Source organism: Stegodyphus dumicola, chromosome X1 (assembly GCF_044657685.1).
Source record: "Stegodyphus dumicola isolate Sdum_Otavi_A_Nest chromosome X1, ASM4465768v1".
NCBI lineage: Eukaryota > Metazoa > Arthropoda > Arachnida > Araneae > Eresidae > Stegodyphus > Stegodyphus dumicola.
Genome location: NC_140780.1, coordinates 231,493,654 through 231,520,632, shown reverse-complemented (window position 1 = coordinate 231,520,632; position 26,979 = coordinate 231,493,654). Strand labels below are relative to the sequence as shown.

General features: G+C 32.6%; 1 protein-coding gene across 6 annotated transcripts in view; it reads right to left on the bottom strand.

Moving 5' to 3' along the window:
- Positions 1-2,056: 2,056 nt before the first annotated feature.
- Positions 2,057-26,979, bottom strand: part of LOC118195404 (uncharacterized) — a 180,407-nt gene continuing 155,484 nt past the window's right edge. For 4 of the 6 annotated variants that reach the window (XM_085807066.1, XM_085807069.1, XM_085807067.1 and 1 more), the window contains 2 exons: positions 17,248-17,499; positions 8,693-8,923 (listed from right to left, as the gene is read on the bottom strand). In XM_085807066.1, the coding sequence (XP_085663192.1) occupies positions 8,857-8,923; positions 17,248-17,499 (319 nt within the window). In that variant the 3' untranslated portion in view covers positions 8,693-8,856. Of the gene's footprint in view, positions 2,315-8,692; positions 8,924-17,247; positions 17,500-26,979 lie in introns of those variants that run through there. The other 2 variants (XM_085807068.1, XM_085807071.1) reach the window with 2 other exon arrangements.

Here is a 26,979-nt window from a genome sequence, read left to right as displayed (position 1 = left end):
GCTCATTCCTTAAAAAAATTCTTCAGATTTATTTACTAAATCTTTATGCTTAGTTTCTAAATGTGTTTTTTTATTTCGCAGGTTTCATGTGCCAAGTTTTCACTTCATTTAACACAAAATGGATATTCATTTTCCACTGATAATGCAACATGTAAAACAGTACAAAATAAACTCTACTTGATATTTACTGAATATTTTATTAGAAGTAAACAGAGAGCTAGTGGATTCATTTTTGTTTGTATTTTCATTAACAGTTTTTCTCTAAGTTTATTTGATGTTGGTCCATCCATCCTGTTTCTCTTGTAAATACTGCATATCTATTTAGGGCTATTTAACCCCCACAAACAAAATTGCAACTAAAACAAAATTGTTTTTATTATCCTTTGAGACGCTACTGAATTTTCCAATACATAGGAAATGTTATGTGCTTACTTGACAACAAATTTGATTAGAAATAAGAAACAGTTTATAAACAATGCATATTACAATTACGAATTGCAGGCAACATACTACTAAGATAGCCCCCCCCAAAAAAAAAACTACATCTTAGCTGCGCCTATGCAATTCCTTTGAAATTTGATTTGAGCTGTTTGGAAATTATCAAGCATAATACACAAATTGAAAGTAATAAAATCAAAATATGAAAATGTTTAAAATTCCTGGCAAATGTTAAGAAAACATCCAAAATTCTCTTCAAATTCCATATATCTTTTATTGTCGAATAAATTTCTTTGAATTTGGTGACCCCGCAAAAATGTGTTCATGACTCCCAGGTTTAAATTTTGTAAAAAAAACAATACAAGTTATCAATTGCATTTTGGGGGGAAGGGGGAAAGATTTCAGATGTCTGCAACAGATTATTTTCAAAATTACGGGAACGTACGACTTATGTGAAAATGGATAAACATTCGCTGTCCAATGTAAGAAGAGAATTAAGTTTTAATATGTTACGTTCATAGCTTGTGTATTTCGATTATCTAACTAAATACAGAATCATCTACTCCTTCAAACGTCTGCCGAAATAACTGCTAGATCTATCCCATTTCAGATGAACAGAAAGCGTTTTATTCTTATTCAACAATTACAGTAATTTCGCATAATACTTACAAGAAATAAGTTAGGTTATTTAACTAATGTGCAATCAATTTTATTCCTTATTTACATGGCCCACCAGCGGCCGAGTGGTAAAGTCGCTGAACACTGGTAGTTCGGTCCGAGGTTCGAATCCCGCGAACGGGCTGGCTGCATGGGCGTTTTCATGGTTTTCCCCATGTGTAACGTGTATACGAGCCAGTTTCCCTTAGAAAGTCCTCCACGAAGGCATCCCTCCTCTTAGGCAGATAGCCCTCGAGGCTTTGCCATAATCACACACACACACACACATTCCTTATTTACATGAATGACATATCACACAATGCTGTGCAGGCTGGTGACCTAGCGATCATGACTCAAAATGCATCTCTGCGTTCAGGCATACACTCCTTACAAGAATATAACTATGCACTGGAGTCCTAGCTTCAGCAGGTATATTTTGTTGTACTATGCAATCTCTGTGGGTCCTAAATTCTAAAAAACTTTTCCACTCCTATATTCACAAAATTTTACTACTTGATGATTCTGTAAATTCCAAAATTTTGCACACCTGCCATAACCGCAGTGGCTATGGCCTCAGTTATCCAATGTTCTAACAAAGTCAAATATTGTAATGTTATTTCAGACCAGAATTTCTTGGAAGGATTATAAATTTTCCTTTTAAAAAATTATTTGTATATACATAGTCCTAATACATCTGTATATATATCTATTGCACAAAAATCCCTTTCTTACATAAAATATATATGTATGTATAAAATAACTAATTAAATTGTAAAGGAAGTCAGGATAAAAAATATCCTGTTCTGTTTGCTTAATTAGCAACTATGAAATCTTAAAAAAGTAGTATGAAATTTAAAATGGCAAACATTAAAATAGATGAAAGCAAATAAAATTTAAATTATAGAATGTACTTTATAAAATTAATAACAAGTGGTTAAAAATATATATTTTAATTACTTAAAACATGGAAGATATCTGGCAGAGATTGTTGGATATAAAATTACCACTTCAAATTTTCAGATTACTATTGTTCATATTTAAAGTCTCACTTTTAGACTAGTAGTTTATTCTTCCATTCACATACTTTTCCACAATATTTCATTTTTTATATGCTTGACTATCCAAAATTTCAAGAGCTTTCAGGATATTTTTTTAGTGCGAGTTTTTACTGTACACACATTTCAGTATTTACATCGTCAAAAGTGCACAAACACAGGAACTGGAAAACAAAAAAAAGTACTTATTTGGATATTGTATTTCTTTTTTGTTCATGAAAAACAAAGTTCATTACACAAACATGCAATCACAATGCACAAGCATGTATGGAAATTCTTGACACATTTAGTAATCCTGAGAATTATGTTAAATAAATCAGAAAATACTTTAATGTACAACAAATGAATAAAGTAGTTAAGCTTTTATCAAACAGAACATAATACTACAGTTACGAAGATATTTAATGTTATAAAGTTAGGTAATTTAGTAAATTCAAGTTTTTCACCAAAGCAATGAAGTATTTTGATAATTATGAAGTTCCTTGTATATTTTTATAGATGAACTTTATTGCTGTTTTAAGCAATTAAACAACTGTGCAAGTTATTTTAATAATTTTGAAATATATGCACTAAAACATTAAAATGTATTAATCTATTTGTCAACCTTGACTTTGGCACAAAAGTCTGCAGAATGCTTCGTAGTTTTTAAGCACACAGAGGCACTGCAATTCCTATTCCTTGATCTGAACTTTTCTGCAAGTGTTTTATTTTTAATTAAAATATCTGTGTTGGCATACATACAATTTTTGTATAGTGACTTCAGATGTGGGTAAGTTTTTCGAACACTTTCGTTTGTTTTACTGGCGTCGCTGAATTTTGCGATGAATGCATCACATTTATTCCTGAGTATCACCTTCCAGATTTTTCATACTGTTAATGTATACATCAGCAGTGAATTATTCTCCTCTTTCCTCAAATACACTATGCAGATAAACAATAACCATTCACTAAAGATTTTGCGTAAATTTCCACTCATAATAATTTAAATTGCGAAAATCTCTCAATTAGCACCTAAACACACTATTCAGCACCACAATTCTTTCAAAAGCACGCTGTAGAAGTCAAAAGTGGGGTACGTCGTCTTCTATTTGCCAAGTGAAACTAGTCGATATTTCCATGACGTCAAAAATTCGAAAAGTGTGGTAGGGTTTGGAAATATGCGGCCCGGAAAGGACCAAAGAAACACAGCAGACGGAAGCTGCAACATTACAGTTTGGATGAGCATTTTGAATGTATCACCTTTGACATCCTAGGACCTCTGCCGTGAACTGCTGATGGCAACAAATACATCCTTGTTGTCATTGATTACTTACAAAGTGGCTTGAAGTGTATCCTATCCCTGATCGAAAGACTGTCATGGTGGCAGAGGTAGTGATACAATGTTGGATTTTCATGTTTGGAGTGTCTCATTAGTTACATTCCAATCAAGGAAAGAATTTTATTTCAAGTGCAATTAAAGAACTCTGTAAACTACTCGGTATGGACAAAATCCAGACACCTTTACATCTGTAGTCGGACAGCATGGTAGAGAGGCTTAATGTCTCTGACGGTTTCCAGAAACAAAGAAGACTAGAAGTTACCTCTGTTCTTACCGGCCTACCACAGTGCTGTCCATGAGGCTACCGGATATTTTCCATTCTAGATGCTTTTTTTTAAGCGTCGTCTGCCTTGTGATCTGTCATTGGGTCGCCCTCTAGATGCATCTTTATCACCTGAGGAGTATATTGAAGATTATTCTCCCGGTTTGAAGCGATGCAGGATTTTGCACAAAGGGAGTCAGCTTGGCAATGGAGAAGATTAATACCTCATATGACACGACAAATACCAGGTAATATAAAACATGAGGGTGCTGCAACCCTCCTGGCCAATAGGCTTCACGGTTAATGCAGCACACCCAACACAGATTAAAAGTAAAATAGAGTGAAAAACATCAAATCAAAATTCCCAGTATTGTTCTCTTGCCATTTATAAAGTTCATCACATCCTTTGCAAATCTAAACTCTTTCTTGCGGCAATAGAATTCCTTTATGCTACTCTGTTTTTGTTGCAATAATATGCAGTATTTGACGAAATGTTGTGCCTTGCTTTCACAGGGTTGCCACGCTACCTGGAAAACCGGAAAAAGTCAGGGAATTCGGAAATTGACCAGAAAATTCAGGGAATTTAAGTGTTTAAGTCAAAATCTGGGAAAGTCAGGGAATTTCATACAATGATCCCGCCAAAAAAGGCGAGTTTTGCGCCGACGTTGGAAGAGATTACTTTTTTGGCGAATTGTGTATCACGTGAGCGTCATTCGGGCAGCTGGAATAGAGCCAATTTTTGTAGCTCCAATTTGATTGTCTTTTAGAAAGGCAAAGCAAGTTTCCCGCAACTTTTGGTTTACAGTAACCTCGAGAGTCGCATGTGCAGTGCATGAACTAAAGAAAGTACCTGTCCTCGTATAAAACAAAATGGGTTTAATCCTAGTATACGGTACCATGAAGGTTAGAACCCAAAAATATGTATTGTAAAGAAGGAAAACCTCTCTGCAACAGACGTGGCTCCGTTCCATCACAGAGGGAAACAGCTGTCCATGCGCGATATATCTGTCGCCAAAGCTCGAAGGTCACGTTATCAAGAGTTCATAAAATGAATATCGTTTAAAATTTCTTTAAACTCTAAAGGAAAAGAAAATATTTTTTGGCGCAAGTATAATTCATAGATTAGTTATTTTGAGGGGGGGGGGACACTATGAAAATCCGTTTTTAAAATTATTGCGAAAAATCCAAGAAAAAACGTTTCTTCTTGGATTTTTTGCAATAATTTAAAAACGGATTTTCGTAGTTTTCTTTTTTGTCAAAGAACGTTTCTTTTTAACACGTGTTTCTCAATTTCCTGTACACATCGCAGAGAGGGAAATTCTGGCCGCCAGGTTCCGTCGCCAAATCCCTTGGCAAATTTTCTCTCCGCTTTCTAGCGGCGTAATAGCATTTACGTGTATGGCACCTTTTCTTCTTTACATAGACGTTCTTTGGTTAGAATAATCTCCTTGTGTGGTACAGTGGGATTTGGCGACATGGTGATGAGCAGTAAATGGGGCATTTTGTTTTTGGCGACAATTTTCAAAATCATGCGAAAGCCTTACTGCATACTAGGATTTTACCGCAAAATCTATTTTTGTTTCTTTTCTTTTTAATAAATACTTTGTCATTTTGCAGGAAAATAAAAAAATAGTAATCAGTCATCTAGGCTAACTATATTTGCTAAAATATTGTTGATTATTCTAATTCAATTTTTAAGTAATTATCTTTATTTTTATGTTATTCATATCATTTAATGTTGCTTCTTCCTCTAAATTTATTTATCATTAGTAAATAATATTTCCAAATTTCAGGAAATTTTCTCTGGCATAATCCTGAAATTGTAGCAGTATGATGACATCACGAAATTTAATGCACATATATTTTCCATATGTATGCTGGGAAATAAATATAAGATACCTCAATTTAGTAAAAAAAATATCATTAAATAGATTTCTTTCTTTCATTTAGCTGCAAAAAAAAAAAAAAAAAAAAAAAAAAAACCTTATTTTATTCCAGATTGGGCAGATTCTAATCTCAATCTCAATCTTCAGTGGAGAAAACAACTCCTATTATAATTATATTTGTGTTTTCAAGTGTTAAGGTGCCTTTTAAGAAGACACCTCACACAAATTAAATTCACCTAAAATCTAACCTAACTATTTAACATTGCGTTGTGATTTATAAGAACCGGATTAGCCTCGTGTTGAACTGGTGATGATCATGAGTAATAATTAAATAAAACGTACATTTGTTATCCAATGTATATATCTTAAATTTTATTAAGTTCCTTAAGTGGAAAAGTAAACAAAATTATCAAACAAAGTGTACCAAGAATAATTAAGAATAAATGTCCTCTGGGATTTATTGAATAATTAAGTGAATTTGCTACATAGTACAAGTAATACCATAATTAATTTACCTCTTAGCACAGCCAACGTACATTATGCGGATAGACTGGAATTTTCTCGAAACATACCTGGAAAAGTCAGGGAATTTCATTCTCCTGTTTGAGTGGCAACCCTGTTTCAGCACTACAAAAATTACAGACCATTATTTTTGAAATTAAATATTTTTAGGCAGGCCAGCAAGCACCTGTGTCCAGTAATGATTTGATTGTAATCAAAATCACATATCATTCACATATTTTTAGGAACTTCAAAGTTCAACAAATAATCCCTTTTCCCCCGAAATGTTCTATTTCACTTTCCAGACATCATAACAGAAATCCTACTTTACCAATAACAATTCTTTTTGATGCTTGAATATCCAAAGCATCCCCGCATTACCCACAGCAGCCTCATTGACCAACATGTCAGCCCTCTCATTGCCTATAACACTAATATGGGCTTCCACAGAGTTCATTTTCACATCATGTATCCTTTTTAATTTTTTACAAGGAGATCTTTTATATACAAGACCAAAATACTAGTGTTATTAGCATCTGCTAATGCTTCCAGAGTCTGTATACGAGTATATATTAATATATATTTTTACAGTCAGGTTTTCATCAATCCATTTAAGAGCAAATATGTGAATGCTAAAATTTCTATTTTGTATTTTCAGAATATATTTATTAGTTAATTCAAAAATAAGATATGTGGAAATAAAAGTACTCCTCTTTTGTTTTCATGCTCTAAAATCATTACATGAAAATTCATTTAAAACTTTTACAGTTAGAAAAAGCATGCCTGCAGTGTGATGACTAGTAGATGCTCTTTTTTTACCACGCTAATTTGTACGATAACGTTTTAAAACTATGAAGTTTCTGCATCGCTATATTTTCTTTCATGATGTTTTCTTTTTACTTTTTCTTTTACAATGACATTTTCTCTCGTGCTGATTTCATCACCAACCCTTCTTGCTGATGCTGCTGCTAGCCCCTTGAAAATCATTAGCATATGCTGTCAGAACTCTACTTATTATTATTGACTACTTACTCTACTTACAATGAACACTCAACTGACATCTTTCTACTTTTTAATTTTTATTTTCTCCATAAGCAGCACTTACATCAAATCTATATATCAGGCCTCATGCAATCGTTTAAGAATATTGTGGGTAAATCACGCACAAAGATCACTGGATTACTGTCTAATGACAAACTTTTTTAAACAGGATAGATATAATTTTTGAATTTTGAATATTTATGTATATAGAACTCAAAATACTGGGATCAGACAAATTGAATAAAGGGTGGCTTATTCAAATTTTATTTGGAACAAGTTTTTCTAAAACTCTGTGAATGCTATCTATGCCATGCTCCTTCACAGATTTGGCAGTAATGACTAAAGAGAAATTGCACAAGGCCAACTAATCTCGAAAACTAGCCTAGATTAAATTTTACCAATTGTTTTGTCCAGAGTTTATTGACTCTAATATATTAGGGTTAAAAAAATGGAGAATAAAGGGATAGAAGTACCACTGATTTTTGCTTACTTGGGGTCTTGTAGTTTAGTATATCTACAGACTGCAGTAACCACATCCTATGAAATTTGTGAACTAACACTTGTGAAATATTCACAATTAATAACCTATTTCAAATGGCTTTAAACACCATAATAAAACACTTCAATGATTTCTGACATCAAAGAATCAATCGCAGCGTCAGAATCTTTTTCTCACATTGAAAATATCAACACTGTTCTTCATTGCATCATGAGCCCTTTCGAGGCCGATTATATCCGGGTCTTTCATTTTTAGACCTGTTGCTTTCATCTCATTTTATAGCATAAGATAATGAATCTACGTAGGTCTTTCAGGCTGAATCATGCCAGATATGCTCCAAGTGAGAGACTTCTGGGAAGTATTCAAATCTTGGTTTCATGAAATAGATTCAGGTAAATTTTCAAAATATAGTAATGTTTGTGCATTTTATTTCAATGCAGCAAGGGGAAAATGGGAAAAATTGATAATGAGTATTATTGTTTTTGGACAATAATGCATTCATTCACATTGGAATTTCTTAAATTATTATTTGGGATTATGACTTAGAATAATGAAACTGTTTAGCCCAGCTATATTTGCTTAGATCCCCAAGGTTTTCAGAGATGCTGCCTCACATTACAAACGAAAAGAGTTCATTAAAAAAGCCCATAACAGTGCTTTGAAACAAGCAATATTTGTTCATTTTTACCTAAATTCTGTATGCCTTAGCACACTATAGCATATGAGCGTCTGAATTCTCATATGTTAGTTTGTGTTACAAACAAATGTAATATATTTCAGTTAATGCAATCAGTAAATGTCTCCATGCATAAATTTTAGGGAAAAATCATTGGAAGTAATGTTAAAAAGGCCATCTTTCTAACACTCTGTCAACTTATGGCCAGTTTTAACAGTGAATATGGGACATTTTTAGCAAGCGGCATTTGACCTTTGCTACACCAGAACCGCATCCTCTTTCATGAATAATTAATAAATTGTCTTGAATAATTAATAAACAATTGATCTTTCTTGAATAATTAATAAACAATTTAGGAATGAAACTGCAAGAAAATAAGTTTTAATTTCAGCTGTTGAAAATATACATAACATATTTGAAGATTGAAGATTTGAAGATGATTTGAAGTAATCCACTGCTTTCTATGACTAGTTACGATAAAAGCTGATGACTAGGCATTTAAAAAAAAAGGACTATTAAGTATTTATACAGGAATGCCCACATTCTGTCCATTAATTTTCTTTCGAAGAACATTTACAAGCCTTTCCAACCTGTAATTGGTAGAAGGAAAAACTGTTAAAGTGCTTATAAGGGGAAAAAGCATAATATATAACTATATAATGAATGATTATATTAAAAAAATATTTTAAATCATCTCTTATTTTACCATTATTATTTTTAAATGAATTATAACAATAATGATAAAATAAGTGACACTTGAAACTGAATTGTTTAACTATGAGCAGATTGAATAACATAAAAAGTATAATCTATCTATCTATCTATATATATATCATAGTAATTGAAAAATTGACCTGATGAGCAATATAAATAAATATACACTGATGAGGTAAAACATACTGACCATCCCCACATTTTCAACAAATTCATCTAAATTATATGAAGGGCATGTGATTAAGTGGGAATGGTATTTAACTGCTGCTGGAGAAGGTAAGAAATCATTCTAGCATTTATTTTTATTTAATTTGATAGTGGGCAGACTGTAATAGCCCAAAGATTTGGAACGAGTATCTTCAAAACTGCATGAACTGTCTCACTTGGTACAGCAAAATCGGCACCAGGCAGTGGCTCAGTGGATGGTCCAATATAATGCAGGTCAAAGTGCAGGTGTTTTGGAACAAACAGTTCAGCAGACACTGTTGTATATGGGACTGCTCACTGCCTCTGTTGACCAAGCATCCTGGTCAACTACGCCCTCAAGTGGGCCCAGGAACATTGAGATTGGATCATGGATAAATGGAAGACTTTTGCCTTGTTGGATGAATTACAATTTCTCATTGATCATGTTGATGGTTGTGTCAGGATACCCCATCTTGCAGGTGAATGGTTGCGTCCCAGAGTACAGCAGATCATACAGTCTGCTGATAGCAGTATTATGCTTTGGGGGACATCATCATGGGCAGCTCTGGGAGCCTTAGTTGTGGTATAACAGATCATGAAAGGTGCAGACTATCTGATCATAATTCCAGATCAGCTGCACCCTTACATGTCTGTCTTCCCAATTAGAAATGGAATCTTCCAGCAGGACAACGCCCCATGTCACAAGGCTGGTATTGTGTTGGAGTGGTCCGAGGGGTATAAGGATGAATTGCAATTAATGTGATGTCCACCTAACTCACTGGATCTTAACTCGATAGAGCACATTTGGGATGTCGTGTAGCAGCAGCTTTGAACTCAAACATTGATTTTGCGTGACCACTGCTTAGATATTTGGTAGAATCTGTCTCCAGTCATCTACCAAGTACTTGTGGCAATCATGCCAAGGTGAATTGCAGCTGTTTTGCAGGCGAAAGGTCATGCAATGCATTAGTGAGTAGGTGATCTTAATGTTTTGGCTCTTCAGCATAAATTCAAGTCTACTGCCTGTAGTTGGTAGACAAATATGTTTTCTTTTATTGTTCTGTACAAAGGAAAATGCTTCCGAGTTAAAATGATATGTATGGATGGGATACACATATAACAAGTCAGAGAAGAGGGATATAAAATGAAGGTCTAAAAATTATTAGGCCACAAATTAAACAGTACATGATTTACATGCATAACTTGTTTATATTCTCCAGTTCATTTTTAATTCTGTAGTGTGTAAGATGTAGATAAATCAGACTGGTGCAGGAAATACATATTCTTTGGAACTAGAAAGGGCTTAATGAATTTATAAGCAGCAGGTATCGAAGAATATTGTGTTTTATAACGCTGAGTATTACTTTGTAACAGTTTCATTGATGGTGATATTTCTGTAATACATCAGGTGTTCTGCACAAACCAGCATGGTTTTATCTTAGTCTCTAACCAAAAATACTTAGAATGGGGTTCTGAAAGAATCTGTTTATTCAGTCTTAATTCACCTTGTGAAACCTGGTGTCTCTGACATGAACCATGGACATTTACAGCTAAAAATATACAGTCTAGAAGTTCTTTGCCTTACTACAGGAGCACACACATTACTCTCGATAGATAGTGTAACATATACAATACTTGTGAAGACAGTGGAGTAGTTTATTTGGGGACAGGTTTATATCTAAAGACTATGGCTAAGATACATACCGTACAGACTAAATTTTTTTGTAGGGGGTGGATGCTTAAAGCAAATTCTGTACATGAAAGGTACACACATCAAGAAAAGTTAAAAACAAACATAACTGCCTCCCTATTAAGAACATAGATCAAGAAAAGCTTTGTAAGGCTGCTAACTGCCTCCCTATTAAGAACATAGATCAAGAAAAGCTTTGTAAGACTGCTAGAAATATTTTAAATGTGCAGAGAAAAGGACTCAATTTGAGGACTCATTTTCAACATATGCTGCGGGCAAGGTATATCTCATCGCTAAGAAAATGTCCATTTAATGACTCAGTTTTTATTTGTTGTTATTTTCAGTTTATAATTCATGAAAACATACAACTGTTCCATTTCAAAAAAAAAAAAAAAAAAAAAAAAAAAAAAAAAAAAAAAAAAAAAGCTTGATTTTTTTACAGCCATAAGAATTTTTAAAATTAGCTTCAAGGTATACGTGAAAGAGAATAAAGATTTTAAAATTAGACAGAAAAGCAATCTTATTTTGGCATATATTTTAAAATCAAATTCGAGAGCAATTGGATATAGGTCTCCTTATTATTTCAAAAGGGAGAAAGGAAATTTCAACAGTCAGGGTAGCAGAACGATTTTATATGCAAAGAAAATGAGTGCAGCAAAGCAAAACCAAATGTTACATTATTTCTTGACGTAAATAGCAATGAAACGAGGGGAAAAGACACCGAAAGAGTAGAAGATTGAAAGCATTGAAAAAATCAACATCATCAAAGTAAAAAAAGATAAAATTTTGTTAATAAGAAAGGGTTCAAAGAAATCTAATTTACCACAACTTTGGATAGAGAAGCCATGGCTTGTATGTGTTTGAGTCGAAAATTTAGGTCTGCAGTGCATATGAAGGAATTTTGTTATGTCTTTAGAACTTAGCTAGTTTCAATTGTATGTGCAAGGGAAACAGTTAATCTAAAATTTGCTGCAATATTTTAGCCTGATATGAATGCTCAGGTTGTGCTGAAATGCAGTGCACCAAGTTGGAACTTTCATGAAACTCATGTAACTATGTTAGAGCGTGCTTGGTGTAAAGACACTATATTTTATGTTCTTTTGGCTGAGCTCTGTAGTTTTGTCTGCCTTTTCTTATAACCATTTTTTTTTTCAACAGCCACAGGAACTTTTATTTTGCAAAGTTCTGTGTGCATTCTTACAAGTGTCTCATTGCTTCACGACTCACGTATTGCTTATTTGTTGCGCTGCTTTACCATTCGTGCTTCTCGAACTTTTTAATAATATTTAAAAATAATAATTGGCCATTTTGGTTTCAAAACTTTCCACCAACTATTTTGCTATCCAAATTCAGGTAAGCATGGTTCAGCCTACAAAGAGATCAGCACTTTCAACAATTGCATATAGATTTGGCCCCCTATGACTCTTGGGTCCTGGGGTAACAAAAGCAAAAATTTTCTTACAAAAAGCTTTAGTGCCTAAAATTAGACTGAAGAGATCTGCTTCCTGAAATGGAGGTGTAACAGTGGGAAAACTTTACTGAGTCCTTGCTGGCAACAAACAATGCAAGTGTTAAGAGATGCATACTAATATAAAAAGCAGTGCATATTGAGCGTGACGGATTTGCAGATGCTTCTAAATCTGCTTATAGATGCATCATTTACTGCAAATCCACATCAGAAAAGTGAGCCTTTGAAGTGAACCTGGTTTGTAGCAAACCACGTGTATCATCTCTTAAGTGCACTGCAAATACCAAGAATTGAGTTATGTGCAGCAGTTCTTTCAACAAACTTGGACGACAAAAGTGAAGAGTGCCTTATAGCTAGACAGCTGACATCTTCCTGTAGAGTGATTCGGTGATTGTCCTTTCCTGGATGCGTAAAGAGCCTTACCTTCTAATAAACTTAGCTGCAAATCATATAGTGACAATACGGTACTTAACAAAAGTTCAACAATGGCAACAAATATCTTCCAAGAACAATCCTGCAGATCTTATTCTAAAAGGAATGAATCCTGAAAAACAGGTTAAAAATAAATTGTGGTTCAAGGGACCTACTTTTCTGATTGATCGAGAGTATCCCAATCATAAAATACCTGTGTCCAAGGAAACAAGTTTACCAGTAAACTTAAACAATCAGAACATATTGACTTATATATTCTTACTGTGACTGTTAACCACTTTATTCAAGGGTTATTATCAGTAATAATTATAAAAAATACTGCACGTTGTAAGTTTTCTTTTCAAATTTATCCACAACCTAAAGAGTCAAATTAAAAAGAGATGGAGACCCTTGACAATGGAAGAAATCAACAATGGGAAATTTTTCTAATAAAGGAGTTTAAAAGTAAAAAGTTTCCAGAGGGGATCAGACATTTATGTTGGGGAAAAAAAAAAAAAAATTCCTGACAAGAGTACGATAATATGTGAACTCTTTTTTTTAAATAAGTAGAGTACTAAGAGTGAATGACAGGTTGCTTTATTGAGATTACAGCAAAACATACTAGGGTACTGCCTAGGGGGTGTCTTTGTAGAAGACTTTCTTAGGGAAACTGATTCATATACATGTTACACATGGAAAAAACCACAAAAATGGCCATGCATCTAGATCATTTGCGGGATTCGAACGTCAGACCAAACTACCAGTGTTCAGCGACTTTACCACTCCACTGTTGGTGGGCAACAAATGGCAGAATAAAGCATGCTGATGTAAATTTTAATGGTAAATTCCCAATTATCCTGTCTACAAGTCATGAGTTAATCTAGCTCATTTTAGAATTCTATCGTAAGCAATATTTTCATCTAGGCCCTACTGCATAGTTACATCACGTTAGACAAAAGTTTTGGCCAGTTCAGAGTAAGGCAATGAGTGTTAAAGTTATGCATGATTGCTTTGTTTCAGAGTTAAACCCAAAGGAGTTAGTTGAACAGGGAATGGGGGATTTACCAAGCGAGAGAGGGTGATACATGACTTGTCATTCAACTGCTCAAGTGTGGATTTTTTTGGGCCCATTCCTTGTCAAGGATAAACATCAAAGGAAGGGAATTCCTCATAAAACATATGCATGCATTTTTATATGCTTAGTCACAAAAGCTATTCACTTCAAAATTGTCACTGATTTAACATCTGAGGCCTTTATTGCATGTTTAAAGAGATTTGTGGTTTGTAGATGTTTATGCTTGAAAATATTTTCAGGCAATGCCACAAATTTCATAGGAGCAAATAAGGAAATTTCTAGGTTACACAACTTAGTTGTAAAATCAGATGATGGCCTCGGTACTAAAAGCAGCTAACTTTGGTGGCTTCTGGGAAAGTGAAGTTAAAGCATTCAAGTATAATTTTAAAAGAGTTTTAAGCAATTCCAGATTGAGTTATTGAGAATTCCTAACAGCCATTATAAAAAAGAAGGAATTCTTAATTCAAGACCACTTGTACCTCTTAGTAATTGGATAACGATGTTTATGATGCATTAACCCATTTCTTAATTGGCAGATCCTTAAATACAGATATAGAGACAAATTTAATTGAGGTTACGGATAATAGATTGCCTAAGTGGAAAAAAACTGACAAAAATAAATTGCGTTTTTTGAAAGAAATGGCATATAAAATATCTTAATAATTTGCAGCAGAGGTCCAAGTGGATGGTAGAAAAAGATAATATGAAAATAAATGAGTTAGTGCTTCTCAAGGATGAAAATCTACCTCCTCAAAAAATGGGCATTTGATAGAATGACTGAGTTTTATTCTGAAGAACACAAATGGGTCAGAATATTTAAAGTAAAAACTGAATCTGGAGTTTATAAATGATCCATTTTAAAAATCTGTATTTTACCTATTGATGAGTAATCTTATATTAGTATTTTTTGTGTAATTTAATGTCATTATTATATTGTGTTTATTATCTACTTACACTCGAAATAACTGAATGATTTAATGGTTGAATGTAACCATTGCCACGTTGGGCAGAATGTTCCGTACCTAACTATAAGTGCTGTTGTAGAGGTGCCACCTAGGAAGGAGGAAAATGTGGAGAAGTCACGATGCTGTTATCGCAAAATGTTGAGTTACTATGGAAGTTGCAAGCAGCTTTCATATGAATTTTGGTTTTAATAAATTTGTAGAATTCAGAGTCAAAAATTGTTGTGAGTGTTTTAAGTGAAAATATTAAAGCGTGTATAAAAAAATACAGTCTACTAAAATGAGTGAGAACAAGTGTCTTATCATCAACACACTGTTATGTTACACTTTACATTAATAGTTTCATGCAAAATTCCTACCGCTGACCAAAAAAGTAACATTATGTACTTCATAAATTTCTATGACGATATGATTTCATGCCATTACACACAGCAGTTTTCTGGTGTAAACATATGATTAGAAAAGCAAACGTTGTTGATTTTAATTATGTTTCAACTTTTTGAAAATCCACATTATTATAGCTATGCGAAAATTTCCATCTTGCTTTGTTAAATACATTTAAATGCTTACCTAAATTGTTTTGCAAAAGCAATTTTTCCATGAATTCAAGTATTTCATTAATAATCTCCCCCTACCTTCTTCATTTTAAACTTATAGAAACTCCACAATTTATTACTATGTCTTTTTAGATGCTACCTTTTACTTCATATTTTTAATGATTTGACTAGAATAATTTAAGTGTTCTTCCATTGCATAATCCTAATCATATTATATGCATGTTATTTAGTCTGTTTGTTATTTAAAATAATTAACATCAGTAATCTTAATTCTACAACATGATTATTGATTATTATAACATCCTTGTCATGTCTCGATATCTTCTGCCTAATTTTTATCTCTTTCATGACACGAATTATTAACTGTGCAATCCTCCAAGTGTTTATACCTATTCTAAAACCCTTTTATTGCTAAAAGTTTTATCTTCAATTTCATAATTTTGTATTTACTCCGAGTTACATTTTTTTAGTTTTCATTCTGTTATACCTCTCTAATCTGGAAGTATACATAGTTTTAAATACTAGGACATTGATATGTTCCTTCTTCCAAGGTTTACACTTTTAATTCTTTCACATCAAAGTTGCCCCAAACGCCTGAGCATTCAGACAGCGACAGGTCATCCGCATGCCTGAATAATTTACTACTTCGTGTTTTGCCTCATCACATTACTGTATTGTTCATTGCTTTTAGTTGTTAAATGACATCTCAATCATTCTTTTCAAGTGACTAAAAGTAGTTCTGCTATTTTAATGAACCTTCTTTTTCCTTTGTTTACTGTCAATGTTTAGCTAATTGATGCCTGAAGTTGCAATCCCGTCCCAAGGGAGAACTTCACACAGGGTGAAAGCGTCCGAGAAAGAAGTTGTCGCTTTACTTAAGTAGGTTATTGTTAGTGCTGTAGTATTCAATTTGTCATGGGGAAAGGAAAAGCATTCCAACAGAAATTCGTATACATGGGCATTTTCGATGTTTGAGGAAAAGAGATTTGGTCCTCTCTTGATGCGAAAGAGTTAACAAGCTGCAAAATCATCTCACTCTTAATCTTGACCTTTCCTTCCATAGGTATATAGGCCTCTTGTATTACACAACATTAAAGAGTCTCCTTTGTTTTCCTCAAAAATCAGTTTCAGTTGCATGCTGATTAGCTGAATACAGGAATGCCTACCAATAATAAATGACTTGCCTTTGAAAAAGATTCAGAAACAGCCTCATGGGAAAAATGCTACATAGCCCAGTCTGTTTACCACAGACCAAATATGGAAAAACTACCAGTTTTTAATCTTTTTACCCACTCAGCCATTAGTAGGCTCAGTTCAAAGTAGTTAAGATCCATTTCCCATCCATTTCGCTAGAAATATGTACATTTGCAATGACATTTAATACATTATTTTAAATTCCATTTAGATAACCATTAACCAATCAAATGCTTTATTATCAACAAAAGAACACTGGGGACTAACTGCACATTTGCACTGTAAAAGATCAGAAAAATGCTGCAGATAAGATAACGGACTCAGAACTTACAAAGCACAGCTAACATTTTACTCTGAAATGTTTTCTTAAGATAGAATAAATCTTCTGAAAGGAAAAATGCTAAAGTTTTAAAAAAAATATTTTTCTACAAGTAGTAATTAAAAAAAATGTTAAATTTTATGATCTGCAAGCAACTACTATTTTTAAAATTAATATATCATTCTAGAGTACAGTTATGTGTGTCAAAAGTAACAGAGCTACTGGTAAATTTAGAAATATTTTATATAAAACTTGTTACTTCTTGTTTGAACCAAGCAATATGAAACCAAATTCAGATCCTGAAGCAAAAGAGTAATAAAAAATTTGTAAGAAATTACCTCTTGCATTTCTCTTCCATTCTTTCCCGCTTTTCTACTTCCATTTCTAGTGCTTTGCTTAAAACAACTATTTCTTTTTTTAGGAGTCTAATGTCACTAGCAGAATCTGAAGATACTTTTGAGGATTTACTGTCAACTGTGCAAGTTTGCTCAATAGACTTTCTTATAAAATTTAAATTTCTTTGCTTTTGGTATGATTCACATTCTACATTTGAGTACTTTTCAGCAGAGTGGAATTTTTGAAAATTTGATCTGAAAGAAAACAGTTTCATATTTAGAAAAGTTCATGAAAAGAAAAGTATTACACAATATTTATAAAAAATAAAAAACAAAGCATTAGTTTCATGAATTTGAAATAAATGATTTAACACTCATTAATCCAACAGTACAAACAATATTCATTGACACTTCATAAACAATAAAGATTTCTACGCACTGAAATGTGGAAGTAATTAAAAACAATTACTTTTTAATACATGTATCAAAACTTTTACACTATTCATGAATAATAATAAAAAAAAATTAAAAAGCTACATAATGAAAATTATGAAAAAATTTCTTAACATATTTAGTTATTAACCATCATAACGTTTACAAATCAGTCCAAAGTTACTGATAGTTTTAGGTCAACAATATGCTTTAACTAAGAGTGCATTCAAAAGTTTTATTATTGAAAAACACGATCTCAAATGATTCGCATGGATTCTGTTATTTGTACATTTTAATATGGAAACTGAGATTTAAACAGTCAAACCATGACTTACCCTATTATAGCTAATCAAGTTTATAATGAAGCACCAGCTATAAGAGCAAAGATTTGTATCCTGTCCAATGACTTCTATGTTTAATGTTATTTTATATGGCTGCAAAGAACCTCCACATGTCTGAAAATCAAATGCATCAAACCTTATGGCTATTTCTGACAGACATGTTTCTCTTCTTTTGCTACAAATGTCACAATATGCTAAGATTTACACAAATGCATCAGAAAAAAGCTAATGAATTTGCCAAACTCTTTAGAAAGACTGCCTTGTCTTTAAATGACTGATTTGATAAGATAATTTTAACAATATTTTTTTCCACAAAAACTGTTGGAGAATTAGAAAATGCTTCAAATTTTGATATTCAGAAATGGAGGAATGTCTAACATGATGTCTCTTGTCATCACAAATAAAACACTTTCAGTGCCGACAAAGATAACCTGTTCTATAAGCTGATGCCAAACCAAGTGTTAAAAACCTAACACACACTGGCAGTTAATTGCCAAAAGTGCATATCACAGTTCTTGTACGTGTCAACATGGATGACACAAAGCTTCATAGGTTATTGTTAGAAAACCTCAAAAAGCTAAGATGTGAAAAATTTCCCTATTTCTTATAAAGCTAATCCTACCTATGAAATGAGGTCAGAATTATTTGAAGAGCTATGAAAGTGAAATAAACTTTCAGTTAAAATGTGAAGCGCTTGACTGACAATTGAGCTGCAAAGACAGATGTCTTAATGAATTAACACTACTTTTGTGCACCTGAACAAGATGGCAAATCTACTGGCTCCATTTCACCGATTACATACCACCAGTCTTCAACACTAGTCAGTTCATGAATCTCTTACACTGTTGCCAACAAGGTGTTGCAAGGTTCATTGTTTGTTATCAAAGTGAGTACCTTAGTTGTACCTTACAAAACAGTCCATAAATATGTCTTGAATGGCAACTTAAACCTTCCTACCATAGATTTGACTAATCAGGCTGCAATACAAAGCTTTTAACAGTTCCCTTCTTGGAATGGTAGATGGTGGTCTCTTTACAGGTGCTACTCTGGATTTAGCACCAGCTAAATTTATCATGATCCTATTTTGATCTTCACAGCATTAAGATGCATAACAACAGGCATTCTGGGCAGCAGTTTCAATTCTGCAAGACTGATGCCAGCTGTTGTCTCACAATGCTCTTATATATCTCAATTTTTCTTTTGTTGAACTCTAACTGTGACAGTTTTTATATACATAATTTTACAAAATAACTTCATAGAACTTGTATCTCCAGCATTTTTCGAATCCTCTTTGCTAAATTCTGCCTTCTATTGCATATTATTTGCCTTCTATTACCTATTATGCATTTAAAAAAACTTCAGCATGATTTTGCCATGTGACCAGCTTCTAAACAGACCAGGCAACACCTTTTCTATACAACTATATCTCTTCATGTAATGACATATGGGCTGTTTTTGCACAATAAAAGCTATTATGATTTTTGTTGCAAAATAAGCAATTTAATTGGTTTATAACTTGAAGATTATGGAGACAATAGTCAATGTGGAAGGCCAGGCAGCTTCTTGTATATCTTGCTGCAGTTTTATGGCTTTTGAATGCGATATAACCACACATTCTGGAAACATGAGATGCCCTTTTCGTTCTACCTTACTGCATAAAAATGTCATCAACTTTTCTAACAGCTTTTCTTTAATCAAATGTGAAGAATCGGTATCTGCTTCTCTATTTAATCTGTGCTTATCCCATTCTTTAAGAATATCAGTTGGCAAACAAGACTCTACTACTGGGTATAATATAACTGAATAGTTTTCAGTTGTTGCACGGAATGTTTCTAATGCTCATAAGTAAGTTTCTAATCAATCATGGAGAATGCTCAATTTTTATACTTGAGTGATTAGTCAGCAAAGTTGGTTAATTTCAAATATAGACTTCAATCAACAAATCATACCTGTCAAAATGAGATTTTAAATGTTCCACCATTTTAGGAAAATTCTCTTTAGAAGGCTGATAGCTGTCTACTACATCTTCAGCACTTGATTTAGGTTTCAACAAAGATAACAAGTACTGAAACTTACCTTTTTCTTTTACACATTTAGCTTCATGTATGCATGAAAAATGGCCCTAAAAAGCTACCCAATTTTTTGGTATTACATCGTATTCTTCTAAGTTTAATTTTAGAAGTATTAAATTATCTTCGCTAATCACTGATACTAATCTTTAGAATAATTCTTAAACTCAATTTCAATATTTAGGAATTTATATAACTCTGTTATATTAAATTCTTCATTGGTAAATTCAATTAATTCATTTAACTGATCATCAGTATTAAATAAATATTTATCAATAATCTTATTGTGAAGAGAATGAATTTTCTTACATTCAAATTCTTTTAATGACATCAGACCTATAAATTGATTGTAAGCCATAGGAAATGAATGGCGTAGATTGCTTCTTTCTCTTTTCAACTTCTCTAAGACGTTTACAATCTTGCCAATTTCCGTTTTTTTTTTTTTAGCTGGATTAGTCATCTTTACAATTAAAAGCTCTGTTTACTTCCATTTATTACTTAAAATAATTTTGGACACTTAATATTAATCTTTCGCAGTCACGGACACCACTATTTTATGTTAGAAATGAATCAATAAAATAGAGTAGCTTATATAAAGAATGTATTTATTCACAATATATATGTTCAGGAAATAATCAACAAGGCATTTAAGCTGGAGAAGTTTATAAGAACTTCTGAACTATTCATTTAGAATTTAGAATTAATTTACATTTAGAATGTAATTTTCAAGTTCCTGCGTTTAAGAGTTTACAAAATAAGTTTCTTAAATTTTACGAGGTACATGCCACCTATCTTCGACAGTTCAAGAATCTCTTTTACTCTGGTGCTGACAAAGCTATTCCAGGCCTCATTGTTTGTTATCCAAGTTAACACTATAATAGAATCGCTTCAGAAATATGCCATGAATGGTTACTTTAACGCTTCTGCTATCGATTTCAGGCTGCAATAAATGCTCCCAACAGCTCCATCCTTCGAATAGCAGGTCTCTTTATAGATGCTACTCTAGATTTATCAGCAACTAAATTTATCATGATTCTATTTTGATCCTTAAATTCAAATCAGCAGACAGCAGGTTCAAGTACGTTGTGGATGCCGCTATTTTATGTTAGAACTGGAGCAACAAAACAGCATATCTTATAGAATGTATTTATTCACAACATATATGTAAACAAAACAATCTTAGTCTTACAGACATTAAACATTTTGCAAACTTTAGAACCCAATCCAAAACATAAAAATTACATTTTTCTGACACTGCCAAATTCTTAACTATGAAAACTTGTTATTTTATTAATAAGACGTGCACTTTTATTTACATAATAGTTAAAATATCGATTTACAATACGACTGCTAAATACTACTATTAAATAATATTATTAAAATCTGCACATGAAACAATAATTAATATTAAATGTTTCCTTTTCAATTTCAGCATAATCCTTCTATGTATCTGTTAATGCATTCAATGCCTATGTCACTAGTAAATTATTCTTCAGTAAGACAGCTTCCACTCCTTTTCGTGATGCATCTACATACAGTACTATAGGAATATCTGTAACATAATAGTGCAAATTGGCTTATTTATCAAGACATCTTTGTCTTCTAAAAACTTCTTTACACATTATATTTCAATTCCAAACAGTTGGTTTCTTCAATAAATATCTTAAACTATCAATTCTGATATATTACATATAAATCAATGTACTCATTCATAAGGTTTTTACTTCTTGACGTTTCTAGTACCTTTAGACATGGAATAACCTTAATTTTGGGATATGGTTTGAAATAATCTTTAAAAATATGTATGTCCATGTAACTGACTTTATTCAATCCAAATTTATATTTATTTAAATATGTTCCTTTGTTTTTTTTATCTTCTTTAATCTTAAATTATGTTTCCTTTTTTTCAATTCTTTATCAAACTAACAAGTTATCTACACTAATGGGCCAAAACATTATGATCATCCACACATTTTTCAATGAAATCGTCTAGATGACAAGGGAAGCATGTGTGATTACGTGGGAATGGTATTTAAATGCTGCTATAGAAGGTAAGGAATCATTCTTTCACTTACTTTGATGAGTGTTAGGAAAGGCTGCTGATCTAAGAGAATTTGATAGCGGGCAGATTGTAATGGCCTGAAGACTCAGAACAAATATCTCTGAAAGGGCACAACTGGTAGGTTGTTCAACTTCTGCCATTGTTAGTATTTATGCAAAGTGGATAAATGACAGTAAAACCAGGAGTAGATGTTATGGTGTTGGACGTTCACATGTCGTCAAAGAAAAACATCATCACAGACTGTCCGACTTGGTACAGCAAAATCAACACCACAGGTTTATTCAGTTGATGGCCCAATATAATGCAGGTCCAAGTGCAAGTGTTTCAGAACCTACAGTTCAGCAGACACTGTTGGATATGGGACTGCTCACTCATGTGACTCTTTTGACCAAGCATCATAGTCAACTATGCAAACAGAGTGCCTAGGAGCATCGAAATAGGATCATGGATAAGTGGAAAACAGTTGCCTTGTGTGATGAATCACGATTTCTCATTCATCACATTGATGGTCGTGTTAGGGTACCCTGTATTTCAGGTGAACAGTTTCCCCCTCTCCCACATACAACAGGTCATACACAGGCTGGTGGTGGCAGTATATGCTTTAGGAAACGTTCTCATGGGCAGCTCTGGGAACCTTAGTTGTGGGAAAACAGGCCATTAAAGCTGTGGACTCTCTGAACATAACTGCGGATCTGCTGCTACCTTTCATGGCATGTCTTCAAAACTGGAAATGGAATCTTCCAGCAGGGCAACATCCTATGTCAAGAGGTTCGAATTGTGTTGAAGGGGTTCAAGGAGTATAAGGATGAATTCCAATTAATGTCCTGGCCACCTAATTCACTGGATCTTAACCTGATACACTATATTTGGGAGGATATGGAGCAGCAACTAAAGAGTTCAAACACCACCATGTTGGAATACCTCAACTATATGTTATTGCTGCTTAGACATTTGGCACAACCTGTGTCCATCTACCTACCAAGAACTTGTGATATCCATACCAAGGTAAGTTGCCACTGTTTTGCAGGCCAAAGATCATGCAATGCATTATTGAGTAGGTGGTCAATGTTTTGGCTCTTCAGTGTATATATATATGTTTGACCATCTATATAACCCATACGTTTAGAAAAACTTTTGGTGATAAACAAATTCCACACAACAGCCATAAAAAAATTAACTACCAAATGGAGTATTAAATGCAGCAAGCATATAATTTGAAACTGACAGTTTGATTTGCCCAAATGCTTTGTTTGCATCTAAAATACTATAAACTTCTGTATTTCACAATTGAATTTTGGGTAAATCAGAACCTAATCTTGAATTTCTTTTGACATTCCTGATTACTATACTATTGCTCTATTTTTGCATTTTCTACCCTTAAATGACCATAATGAATTCCAATTAAAATATCTTTTTGTAAATTTCTATGTAGAGCTACACAAAAAATTTTTTAACTATGCAGAAATCTGTTAGCTTCTCACAGTTCTTCTCTGAAGTTCAAATACAGTTTTGATAGTTTAGGAACTACAGATTTTATATCTGAGTATCCAATTTTAATTAGTTTTCTTAAGACTTGTATTTCTCTTCCTTCTTCTGTTTCTTGCTGGAAAAAAATCTTCCAAAAATCTTTTTTTATGCACTGTATTCCAGTTGAAAACAAACTTTTTTTTAACAAATGTTTTAAACCTGATATCAAGTCTGATGCATTAGATATGAAAGTAGAAATACATGTAATTATTTCTAGGAAAGTTTCACTTCACTGGCATTTTTTGGTGGATTTATATCCAAAATAGCCTTAATTTTGTGTTTATCTGGTTTTAAATTGTTTTTACTAAATATATGTCCCATGAATTTGAATTCATTTAGTCCAGCTTTACATTTTTCAAATTAAATTTAGCATTCTTCTCTTTAACTCTTTCTAGCACCTTCTTTAATCTAAAATCATGCTCTTTATCTTTTCCCTAAACTAATCAACCACCTAGATGTATATTTGAACTCCTATGCCACTAAAGATTTAAAAAGAACTTCTATGAAATACTTCTGGTAATGGAAACCTTAAAAAACAGTATTTACTCAATGTAGTATTAAATGTAGCAAACTCACAAACTGAATCTGAAAGCTTAATTAGCCAATATGCTTTATTTGCATTTCTAATGCTAACACTGTTGAATATGACATACGAGATGACATTTCTTCAAAGGTTGGTATGTGATAAAATTCTCTCAGTATGTTTTACTTTAGGTACTGAGGATCTAAGCATGCTCTTAAACTACCAATCTTTTTAATCCTTTTTTTTTCCTCACTACAACTGCACTGTATTCCAGTTGAAATGAAAACAAGTTGTGTAGGTTGATTAACTTTTTTATAGCACCATTTTCCCAATTCTTGTTGGTTGCTTTTTTAAAGGATTATAAAGCTAAGTGGAATTTTACTACAGGCATCTATTTTACCAACAGGTTCTGGTTTTAATTTAATGTCACAGGTATAACATTTAAATTTTTATTGCTTTAAATAAATCTTGATAGTCACTTAAAGATTCTGGTTACTTTCCATTGGATTCAAGATTTACTGTACATGTCCTTTCCATCAAATTTAATTTTTGTAATGGAGGCCAACCTAATATAGTGGGAAGAGTTTTAATGCATATTACTGCTTGAACATCTACTTCATTTTTACCACCTATAGATGTTTCACATAAGAACTTACAATTTTCAACTACATCAATACTAGAATCATTATTATTAATTAAAGAGACTTTTGATTCAAAGATTTATCCTTCGAGTTTAGGCAATGGTAATACATTCAGGGTTCGTATACATTTCCTTACATGAAAATTAAGGACTTTTAAGGACCATCAAAGAAAAAATTAAAAACCTATCAAGAGGGGAAAAAAAAAAAAAAAAAAAAAAAATCAACAACACGAATAGAATAAAGCAATTATCCATTTAAGAAACTAACACAAGTGTGTATTATGCACTATTAATTAAATTCAATTTAATACTTAACATAAAAGAAATTTGAAAATTAAACTAACTCCCTATAAGTTATGAAGTAGATAACATTAAATTAAGAACATAATTTCTTGAAAATCTTGTATAAGTGTATTTCACACTAATAACAGCCACAGATATTTTAGAGATTTACATGATTATTATTTAACTTATTTGATATTTATTTAAACACAGTCAACTACTATTATAATTGCAATGTAAGAATATTTTGCAGATTAAAATAACAGATTTGTAAACATACAATTTATTTCTTTGGTTTTTTGAAAGATACTAGAATAATAAACTATGCAATAAAAGATACAAAACATTTATGCTTTTTTAAAATCTAAAATTTTTTTCAGATATTTTAACATCTAATTTATTTATGTCTATTTCCTTTTCTTTAACTATTCTTCTAAGTTCATTTGTTTTGATAAACAAATCAATGTTCCTGCTGGTCTCGGCTTCATCTGCTAAAAGCATCTATCGAAGCTGCTGATCTTATTTCTTCATTAATTTCGATATTAAGAATACCCCCAGAATATTTTACGTAATCAAATACTGTGCGTTGAGAAATGTGTAATGAGTCACTTAAATTTTCAATTTCAACTTCTTTATTTACAGAGAAGCCCCTTTCCACAAAGGCCTGTCCATGTGACAAGATAAGAATCATTTTCACTATTTTCCATACTTTAGAATAGTGAAAATCCTAGAAAATTCATCTAAATTTGTCTTAACTACTTTGTCTAGAATCTCTCCAAACTGCAGCAGAATTTCATCACAATTATCTTGTAAAACACGTTTATTCCGCATTAATACGGTTAGAACTATTTTCATTTTGTTCTGGGTTTTTCCTGGACTTTTAGCCATCAACTGTGGGTCTATACAAGATGCATTTCGAATAAGAGAATAATTTATTGGACATTTAGCCATTAAGTGTTGTTCCATTGTTAAGACACATTGTTGACCTTGTTTCAATGCAAAACTTGCAGCTTGTGAAATGTCCTTCTTGCGGCATTTATCATTCATTAGCTGCTCAGCAATGAATCCCAAATAAACTTTACTTTTATCATTATAACAATTTGGAACATTAAAATTAAATTTATAAAGATTTTCGGTACTATTCGGTTTCGAGGGCCGTAAAAAAATTGCAGCGAAAATGTACGTGCAAAAGCGCCAAATCTAGCAAACGCGCCCATTTAACAGTGCGCCAAATCTAGCGTACACGCTGATTTCAAGATTGCGCAAGTTTACATAGTTCTATATTTCTTAAGACGCCATTGAAATACTAGTTTAATTTTTAAATTATTTTTTGATTTTAAAGTGCTAAAAGCAATCATTTACAAGTTTTAAGATATCTTTAGCAAAAAAGGGAATAAGTGGCTTATTGCTTTGATAATATTCAAGGAAAGGCAATAATATTTTCGACAGAGAGAGAAAAAAATTTAATTTTATAAGAAATGTTTTATCCTTAGTTGCCTCCAAAATATTTGAGAAGGATTTCAATGAATTTTTTTTAAACTGCCCCATTTCAACTTTTTTAACGTATAGTAGCAAGTCATCCCATATTTCAATGGCTCTTTCAACTGCTGAGACATTTTGCAACTATCGGTAACAGCAGAACTTCACAGCAGAAAATTTTAATTAAAACATTATTTCTTTATCTGATGGAGCAAAGATAAAAATTCTGCAATAATTGGTTTTATTGTTAAACAAAAATGTATGAATTTTTCTTACGCACTATATATTAACACTTAAAAAATGTACTATATCGACAAAAAATTGCGACATCGTGAAATATTCTAGGCAAGCATTCCTGCAGAGATTACGTTACATCGCTA